The sequence below is a fragment of the Diorhabda sublineata genome, chromosome 1 (genome assembly GCF_026230105.1).
Source record: "Diorhabda sublineata isolate icDioSubl1.1 chromosome 1, icDioSubl1.1, whole genome shotgun sequence".
NCBI lineage: Eukaryota > Metazoa > Arthropoda > Insecta > Coleoptera > Chrysomelidae > Diorhabda > Diorhabda sublineata.
This window is the reverse complement of record NC_079474.1, coordinates 1,839,924-1,849,723: the sequence shown is the minus strand read 5'-3', so window position 1 is coordinate 1,849,723 and position 9,800 is coordinate 1,839,924. Positions and strand designations below refer to the sequence as shown.

The 9,800-nt window shown below is 36.0% G+C and overlaps 1 protein-coding gene across 1 annotated transcript; it reads right to left on the bottom strand.

Moving 5' to 3' along the window:
• Positions 1–997: 997 nt before the first annotated feature.
• Positions 998–8,020, bottom strand: LOC130450589 (uncharacterized). Its single transcript, XM_056789057.1, has 4 exons — positions 7,954–8,020; positions 3,232–3,355; positions 2,015–2,484; positions 998–1,113 (listed from the first exon to the last, which is right to left on the bottom strand). The coding sequence occupies exons 2-4, from the start codon at positions 3,348–3,350 to the stop codon at positions 998–1,000; spliced, it is 705 nt and encodes a 234-aa protein (XP_056645035.1). The 5' UTR covers positions 3,351–3,355; positions 7,954–8,020.
• Positions 8,021–9,800: the final 1,780 nt, after the last annotated feature.

The following is a 9,800-nucleotide window of genomic DNA, read 5'->3' as shown; positions in this document are numbered from 1 at the left end:
AATTAATTTCACATTGATTTTAGACCGATTTTGGCGTGAAAATGCCACTTCAGCACCAAGTTCGCACATCTCCGATATCAATTTTCGAAATATTCGTTCCACTTTACCTGGACTATTATTTAAATATATATTTTTCGTATTTATTTAGCGGCATTGTCCGACTATATCACGCGGATATATCTTAAACCATTCGGTCAAAAATTCCGAGCGGTTCAAGGTTAGTTTAGTGCGTTAAGAGACTGTAATACCAAGGATAATATAAAAAACATCTGTGGGTGGTATCAAAATTAGTTAAATCGTTCTAATTAAGTTGATGAAACAGTTGACATATGGCAACACTGATGTGAATACGTCAAATCTGTCATTGTTGTCATAAACTTTGACATTTTAAATTTTGAACGTGTCGTACGAGGGCTATTCGAGTTGTTTACTCGAAATAAACGACGAATTGTCGTTGTATGCCATTTCAATCAGAAACTAAACAACAATCGACTGTACGGGTGTTTCGAGACGAGTCAAAAGTTGTTTGAACACGAAGCACTTTCAAACAAACAATCGCTTAAAAAAAAAACGTTTTTGAACAGTCAAAATATCGTTACCAAATTCCAAATTGCGTTCTCAAGAGGTATCCTATACTGATGGGGCTAGAAAATGGAAAATTAGGCTGAAATATAACACCCAACAACCAATTTTGGTATACCGATGTTTATTTTAGGTCTCTTTTATAATGACAGATGAAAATATGACGTTTCGACGTACCTTGTATCAATTGTGACGCTGTTAACGTAGGGCAGACATCCCAGTATTTATGAAATAGACTGAAAGTTCATCAATACGATAAAAATCAACAAAAACATAATCTAATAGGCGAAAAAGGGAATTTTCGGGAATTGTTAGGTTAGGTTAACAAGAAATATGTAGTAAGACACAAAAGTAATTTGAATCTGATTGGAAAAAACTCATAATCAAGTAATTTATATAGATAATATATTGAAATTTATCTTTGTTTTGTTTCAATGGACAACTGATTACGTCCAACGACAAAATCTTCTTCTTTATCCTCGATATTATTCTTAATATGATCCTCGACGTGCGTCAGGTCTTTACCAAAGTCTAAAACAAATATCAAGATTTAAAATCTACGTAGAAACGGATTTATAAATTCAGACTTGAAACACGTGCCGCGTCGATTGTCTAGTGGAATTTTTCGAGCAGCTACCGCGATCTGTAGGTCAGACCGGGTACTTCTAGAATTACATATGGCGGGGAAGCTCCAACGGATACGACAGAAACGAAAAACAAGATGGAGAAAACGGGCAAACGAATTTCAAGGAGACCTCCCACGAAAATTAAACATCCACCCAACGAGAATTATATTTCAACTAGACCAAAAACGAAGATTTCAAATTTTGAATAACATACAGGGTGTACAATTAAAAATAATAATAAATTACGTAGATAACTTTGGATAGTTCAAATATTGATACGTAGATGTCGCTGCTAGTATTAAATTCTCATAATTTTTGGTTAGTTCTAACCTTCAAAAGACACGTACATAAATTTGACAGTTGTCTTGACATTATTTTATTAGTTGTAGCATAACTTTGGTGAGTTTCGAAAAAATGTGTATAGAGGAAGTTTTTATCGGTAATATAAAATCGATTTTTGACAAAAATACACTATTGGATCCTTGGTAAACATTATTTCGACTCCACCCAAGGAAAATCAACCGTTGGAAAGGAAATATAAACAGCGATGCTTACTGGACAGTTTGAAGGACGAAATCTTGGAACAAGGACTCGATGTAAAGATGAAGAAAGTGCTGTATCATCGAGACAATCATTAATATGAAAAATTATATCAAAATTGTATAAATTGATTATCAATTCGCTTCCACGTCCGTTGTATTGTCCAGACCTAGCACCAAGTGACGTATTCCAGTTTTGTGACCTCAAAAGGCTTTTTTTTTAAGTTTTTATACGAATTTTATTTAAAAAAATGTATCTATACTTACTTTCCTTCCTTTGTAATTGATTGTAATCGATAATGGAAACTGTAGAAGAAATTTCAACTCTAATAATTTGTTGGGTTTGAGGACTGGCCGGTTTCGATAACGAAAATTTTCTCGATTTGTTTTCCTTTTTGTCATTTCTTCCGATATAATCACCATTTCGAGATTTATCCCATAATTCTTCTATATCCGGATCGATTTCGACATCTTGAGGTTTATCAACGACTTGTGTGCAATCCAGTATTTCAATAATTTCGTTTACATCGTAAGCGTTTTCGTCTAGTACATCTAAAGTTTTCCTAAAACTTTTCCCGTCGCCCGATTTTAGTCTCGGTCTTTTTTTGGACCATTTGTCCATGGAGCTGCCGGTGTTGTAAGCGGGCAGGTTTTCCGGCAATTTCAAAGTATTTACGGATAATTTCGGCGATTTTTTTCTATCCGAGAATAATTTTCTTACAAACGATACAGAATATCTGGAAAAACTCATTTTTCTCATCCTCAAAATTTCGAAAATAAAAGCGGGCTATCGAGGGACATAATGTGTTGTACGAGGATGGTTCCGAAAGTACCTGGCGTCAACTAAATACGCGCAAAATGGTTCCCGCGCCAGCTCGCAACTTCCACCGAGTATTCGGCAACGTTTCACGGAAATAAAAACAGTTTTATAACCGCGGATAGAAAATGGGGCCATTTCTTCACACTCGGAAGGAAAAAACAATCGAAACAATGTACTGAAGAGGGCGAACCGGCTCCAAATAAGGCAAAGATGATTCCATTTGCAGGTAAGGTCGTGGTGTCGATTTTTCGGGATAATTTCCATTGAATATCTTGGAAAACTATCAACTGCATATCATGCGAACTTATTACAACGTTCCGAGCCTACAAATCAAGCAAAAAGCATCAAAATATGGAGATGTGGAGCTAAAAGCAAAATTTTTGTGTTTTCTTTGTTGAACCAGGTACTTTCGGGCGCGCCCTCGTAAAACAGAACAAACATTCACTCAATTTGAACACTGTTTCACACATTTGAAGGATCGCCATCTTGTTAATAGATAGCAAACTTATATTTTAGAGGGAAATTGAGCTCCATTGAGGTACTTTCTAGAAAAATCTCACGTTTTCGATTGGAAAAGAGAAAAGTCACTAGTGGATAGACAAGGCGAATATGGAGGCTGTATTTCGTAATAGTTTCATTCATCTTGAACTAAATATCAACTCACCCTCTATGTTTTTGAGTAAAATACTTTGGACGCTCCTCCAAATCTCCTTGGAAATACTTATCAAGATGTTTCTTGGGACATTCTACTCTTTGGTACAATTTCATCGGAGTACACTTCATTTAACCTGAAAAAACGAATAATTCTATTCAGTAAACTCTTCCAAAGTACTGTACAATGTCCTACAGGCCCGATTCATAACCTTAACGTGGAACCAAACGAATACTGAACAAAATGGTGTATCCGTGGTGTTTTCCAAGCAACTACCGCCATCTTCGGGTCTGGCCAGGTACTTCTGGGACTATTCTAATGTGACTATGCCACGTTACATTTGTTTTTGTGGAGAAAATATTCTAGGGGGGAAGTGTGAAGTAGAAAAATGCTGTTTGATCCATTTCGCACCTCAGATTTTCTGAAAGGATCTTCCGTTTTTGAACTTCGTCCCTTCGACTATCAGAAAAATACAAAATCCCGTATTATCGACACATAAATTTCGAAATGGAGTCAAACTTCGAAAATTAGGTGATTAGCTTGAAATATGGACGCGTAGAATAGAAAAATAATTTAGTGGCTCGCATGTTTTTTGGATATAAAAATATCTTGCGTCCCGAAAAATATTTTATCCGCATAAATACAGAGTCGTTACCATTTATACAACAATTTCGACGTATCGTCTCGTTCTATATCATCTCGAACAACCACCAGTTTCTTTCCTTCACATTTTAGACATTGGACATCTTCCTACGTCTTTCCCGAACGCCTCCCACCTAAAAATCCACCCTTTTATCTTTTCTTCAGAGCGCTGAACCTCGTGGACTTCTCCCTCTGCATCCTAACCCAACCTAACCTAACCTAAAGGATTTAGAGGTTTCTAGGTTATAATTTTTCGTATTTTCCGTCACGAGTTGTATTACGTACTCGGACTACCTTTTCGTTTACCTGAAATATCCGATTTGGAGCATCGAAACTTGTCACGCACCCCAATTATCAGTGGTATCAATCCATCTATTATCTATGGTTGCAAAATACTCATTGATGGTCGCTGATGACTTTGGTAGACTGGAAATATCTCTTGGTTGCGACTGAAACGTCTTTTTTGCGGTGTGAGTTGAGCCCAAGCAAGTTCCAATCGGCAGAGACCCTCGAATCAATTTTGGAATTCAAATCAAACCTGCAAACCAACAACTTTTTCTTTTGCGGGCAATTTTCCATGGCCTTGTACCATTTGGGCAATGGAAAAATGTCTTGTTTTGGATGTTTGCTTATTCCCGGTCTTCCAGACCTCGAATCGACCCTTCAGCTTCTCGTTTTATCAATTTTTAACTCCAGATTTTTTACGTATTGTATTATAAATATACTGAAACCAGCCCTGTCCTCGCCGAAAATATGAGAATAATTTCAGTATAATTAGTCTAGACACAATGATCATAAAATTTTTATAGACCAAATATGATTTATAGCAAATTTGTTGTTTTTAAATTTAGATCGTTATAACTTTGTAATATTTCAATTACGAAAAATCCAGTGAAACCGTAATTTTTTTGAATAAAAATGAAAATATCTCAATAGAACCGTTAACTGCCCTAACCATCGTTTGGGTTTCTGACCCTACAAAATGGGAGGATGGTCCCAGAAGTACCTGGTCTGATCTAGAGATGGCGGTCATCAATAGCGATCGTTTCCATTGAATTTGTGGACGGGGTAAATCCCAGATTTCCTCCACGGCACCTACAGCTGCAATTCAATGGGGAGATGTCCATTTTTTTGGATCCATCACTTCAATTTGTCTGATTTTTGTATATCAGCGCATGGAATGATTTGGGTCTAAATCCAGCTCAAGTTTCCACATACTGAGTACAACAACCAATTTATAGATTTGGAATTCCTTCCAGGCTTTCCCCCACAGCACCTACAGTTGCAGTTCGATAGGGAAAAACCCATTTTTTTGGATCCATCACTTCTGTTTGTCTATTTTCCGTATGGAATGATTTGGGTCTAAATCCAGCTCAAGTTTCCACATACTGAGAACAATAACCAATTTATAGATTTGGAATTCCTTCCAGGCTTTCCTCCACAGCACCTACAGTTGCAGTTCGATGGGGAAAAACCCATTTTTTTGGATCCATCACTTCTGTTTGTCTATTTTCCGTATGGAATGATTTGGGTCTAAATCCAGCTCAAGTTTCCACATACTGAGAACAATAACCAATTTATAGATTTGGAATTCCTTCCAGGCTTTCCTCCACAGCACCTACAGTTGCAGTTCGATGGGGAAAAGCCCATTTTTTTGGATCCATCACTTCTGTTTGTCTATTTTCCGTATGGAATGATTTGGGTCTAAATCCAGCTCAAGTTTCCACATACTGAGAACAATAACCAATTTATAGATTTGGAATTCCTTCCAGGCTTTCCTCCACAGCACCTACAGTTGCAGTTCGATGGGAAAAAGCCCATTTTTTTGGATCCATCACTTCTGTTTGTCTATTTTCCGTATGGAATGATTTGGGTCTAAATCCAGCTCAAGTTTCCACATACTGAGAACAATAACCAATTTATAGATTTGGAATTCCTTCCAGGCTTTCCCCCACAGCACCTACAGTTGCAGTTCGATGGGGAAAAACCCATTTTTTTGGATCCATCACTTCTGTTTGTCTATTTTCCGTATGGAATGATTTGGGTCTAAATCCAGCTCAAGTTTCCACATACTGAGTACAACAACCAATTTATAGATTTGGAATTCCTTCCAGGCTTTCCCCCACAGCACCTACAGTTGCAGTTCGATGGGGAAAAGCCCATTTTTTTGGATCCATCACTTCTGTTTGTCTATTTTCCGTATGGAATGATTTGGGTCTAAATCCAGCTCAAGTTTCCACATACTGAGTACAACAACCAATTTATAGATTTGGAATTCCTTCCAGGCTTTCCTCCACAGCACCTACAGTTGCAGTTCGATGGGGAAAAGCCCATTTTTTTGGATCCATCACTTCTGTTTGTCTATTTTCCGTATGGAATGATTTGGGTCTAAATCCAGCTCAAGTTTCCACATACTGAGTACAACAACCAATTTATAGATTTGGAATTCCTTCCAGGCTTTCCCCCACAGCACCTACAGTTGCAGTTCGATAGGGAAAAACCCATTTTTTTGGATCCATCACTTCTGTTTGTCTATTTTCCGTATGGAATGATTTGGGTCTAAATCCAGCTCAAGTTTCCACATACTGAGAACAATAACCAATTTATAGATTTGGAATTCCTTCCAGGCTTTCCTCCACAGCACCTACAGTTGCAGTTCGATGGGGAAAAACCCATTTTTATGGATCCATCACTTCTGTTTGTCTATTTTCCGTATGGAATGATTTGGTTCTAAATCCAGCTCTAGTTTCCACATACTGAGTACAACAACCAATTTATAGATTTGGAATTCCTTCCAGGCTTTCCTCCACAGCACCTACAGTTGCAGTTCGATGGGGAAAAGCCCATTTTTTTGGATCCATCACTTCTGTTTGTCTATTTTCCGTATGGAATGATTTGGGTCTAAATCCAGCTCAAGTTTCCACATACTGAGAACAATAACCAATTTATAGATTTGGAATTCCTTCCAGGCTTTCCTCCACAGCACCTACAGTTGCAGTTCGATGGGAAAAAGCCCATTTTTTTGGGTCCATCACTTCTGTTTGTCTATTTTCCGTATGGAATGATTTGGGTCTAAATCCAGCTCAAGTTTGCACATACTGAGAACAATAACCAATTTATAGATTTGGAATTCCTTCCAGGCTTTCCCCCACAGCACCTACAGTTGCAGTTCGATGGGGAAAACCCCATTTTTTTGGATCCATCACTTCAGTTTGTCTGATTTTTGTATATCAGCTCAAGCAATGATTTGGGTCTTAGCCCAGCTCAAGTTTCCACGTACTGAGCACAACAACCAATTGATAGATTTGAGTGGATGGTTCCATCGAATATTTTTTGCGCCTTGGATGAAACTTGGGTCCATCTTTTCACGCTCTACACAAAAAAACTTTGAAAATAATGGACTGGAAAGGGAGAACCGGTTCCAAAGAAGACAAAGCCCGTTCCATCCGCAATCGTCGATTTTTTTGGGATGCGCGTGGGATAATTTTCATTGACTATCAACATCGGGAACTTATTGCAACGTTTGAGCATAGAAACCAAGTAAAAACTATCCCATTGGGCTAAGAAGAAGATGCTGTTTTCGCCATGGACAAAATTAATGAATTAAAGTTCGAATTGCTACCCCTATTCGCCAGATTTAGTCACTCCGGATTATTTTCTGTTGCCAGACTTAAAAAAATAGTGGGGTAATCCAAAATTTTCCAAAAATGTAATGTTTTTCATCAAAAAACAATATTTAGAATGTTTTATCTACAATAAAAAAATATCCCAGTGAATCCACCAAATTTTCAATAAAAAATTAGTCATTTGAAAAGGATTGATTTATTTCGTTCATATTTTTATATAAAATACTTTTCGTAGATTTCTCAAATGTATATACATCACTCTAATAACCTACGAGGGACATTCAGTAAGTAAAAAAAGTTTTAGATTTAAAAAAACAAACCTAAATATAAAAAATTAATTAATTCCTCGTATAAAAGATATTATTATTATTTCAAACTCAAATATGTTTAGATTTAAGTGAAAATTAATTAAAAAACGAATGGAATAATTGAATAATAATTAAATCTATAATTAAAGTCCACCTACCGATCGAGAACCGCCCGGCGACTTCACAAAATTTTTAAATATCATAGAGTGACTTAATGAGGTTAGTTTCCGCGCTCTATCGTGAATGATTTCATATTCCACAAGTCCGTAGAAAGTTTAAAAACGCGTGTACACCCTTTTTGTGTCCTAAAAGCGCCTGCTTATTACCCAGCACGCAATCAGCCGTCAGTTCACCAGGAAGTTACGTTACGATTCTACATAGAAACCATAACAAACATATTTTCATTCTATAGAATAATCAATCAAGATATTTACGAAAGAAAGTAAATAATTATAACTCTTTATGTGGTTTTAAAAGGTTTTTTTTGATCAAATTTGAGTTTATACGAGGGTTGGTGCGACTGACTTGTCAAACCGATATGACGTTTATGTAGTACCAACTTTCAAATATTGACATTTCGATTTTCATTCAGAAAAAAGTGACAGACAGTTTTGGAAACATTTCTCGTTACTTCTTGATGGAAAAAAATGCTGTACAAGCTCGGAAATGGTTTCTAAAGTCTTATCGGGACTTTGCTTCATTAAAAAGAACTTTTTGTTATTAATTTGCGGGCCAATTGAGGGGGTTTCTTCAGAAAACATCAAAAAAGTTCACGAATTAATTAAATCTAGTCGAAAATCAAGATATTTACGTAAGAAAGTGAATAATTATAGATCTTTATGTGGTTTTAAAAGTTTTTTTTGATCAAATTTGAGTTTATACGAGGGTTGGTGCGACTGACTTGTCAAACCGATATGACGTTTATGTAATACCAACTTTCAAATATTGACATTTCGATTTTCATTCAGAAAAAAGTGACAGACAGTTTTGGAAACATTTCTCGTTACTTCTTGATGGAAAAAAATGCTGTACAAGCTCGGAAATGGTTTCTAAAGTCTTATCGGGACTTTACTTCATTAAAAAGAACAATTTTTTATTAATTTGCGGGCCAATTGAGGGGGTTTCTTCAGAAAACATCAAAAAAGTTCACGAATTAATTAAATCTAGTCGAAAATCAAGATATTTACGTAAGAAAGTGAATAATTATAACTCTTTATGTGGTTTTAAAAGTTTTTTTTGATCAAATTTGAGTTTATACGAGGGTTGGTGCGACTGACTTGTCAAACCGGTATGACGTTTATGTAATACCAACTTTCAAATATTGACATTTCGATTTTCATTTAGAAAAAAGTGACAGACAGTTTTAGAAACATTTCTCGTTGCTTCTTGATGGAAAAAAATGCTGTACAAGCTCGGAAATGGTTTCTAAAGTCTTATCGGGACTTTACTTCATTAAAAAGAACAATTTTTTATTAATTTGCGGGCCAATTGAGGTGGTTTCTTCAGAAAACATCAAAAAAGTTCACGAATTAATCAAATCTAGTCGAAAATTGAAATCGAATATGAAAATTTAATAAATAAGTACCATTATACATACCAGGTTCATCGGCACGTTCCAAAATATTACTGACATAACCTCAAAAGTTTTTGTACGTCATTTAACTCACCGTCATTTAGTTTTTTTGTCAATTGGAATCATCGAAACGTCTTTAAAAGCATCATTGATTCAAATAATCGGGTTATTCTACTAAATTTTCTTATAAAGATTAATTATGTTGACGTTATTAAGTTTTGAAATGTTAGATTGGTCTATTTTTGCTAGTTAAACCAAAATCATTATCTTAGTTCTTCGCCGGCAATAAATTAAACAATTTTATGTTAGTTCGCAACACTGTAAAATTGCGTGCCGATTGTTATACATCATTCCCGCATCAGCATTAAACGTTTCTCTTTCCGAAAAAGAGAAAAACATTCGCGTGTTGATGAAAGATGATCGTAATTTTAT

Excerpts from the sequence above, each read along its gene's own strand:
- LOC130450589 (XM_056789057.1), bottom strand. The coding sequence starts at position 3,350 with ATGAAGTGTACTCCGATGAAATTGTACCAAAGAGTAGAATGTCCCAAG. Across the intron at positions 2,485-3,231 it reads TTTACTCAAAAACATAGAGG|ATATTCTGTATCGTTTGTAA; the intron begins GTGAGTTGATAT and ends GAGTTTTTCCAG. Across the intron at positions 1,114-2,014 it reads TCAATTACAAAGGAAGGAAA|ACTTTGGTAAAGACCTGACG; the intron begins GTAAGTATAGAT and ends TATTTGTTTTAG.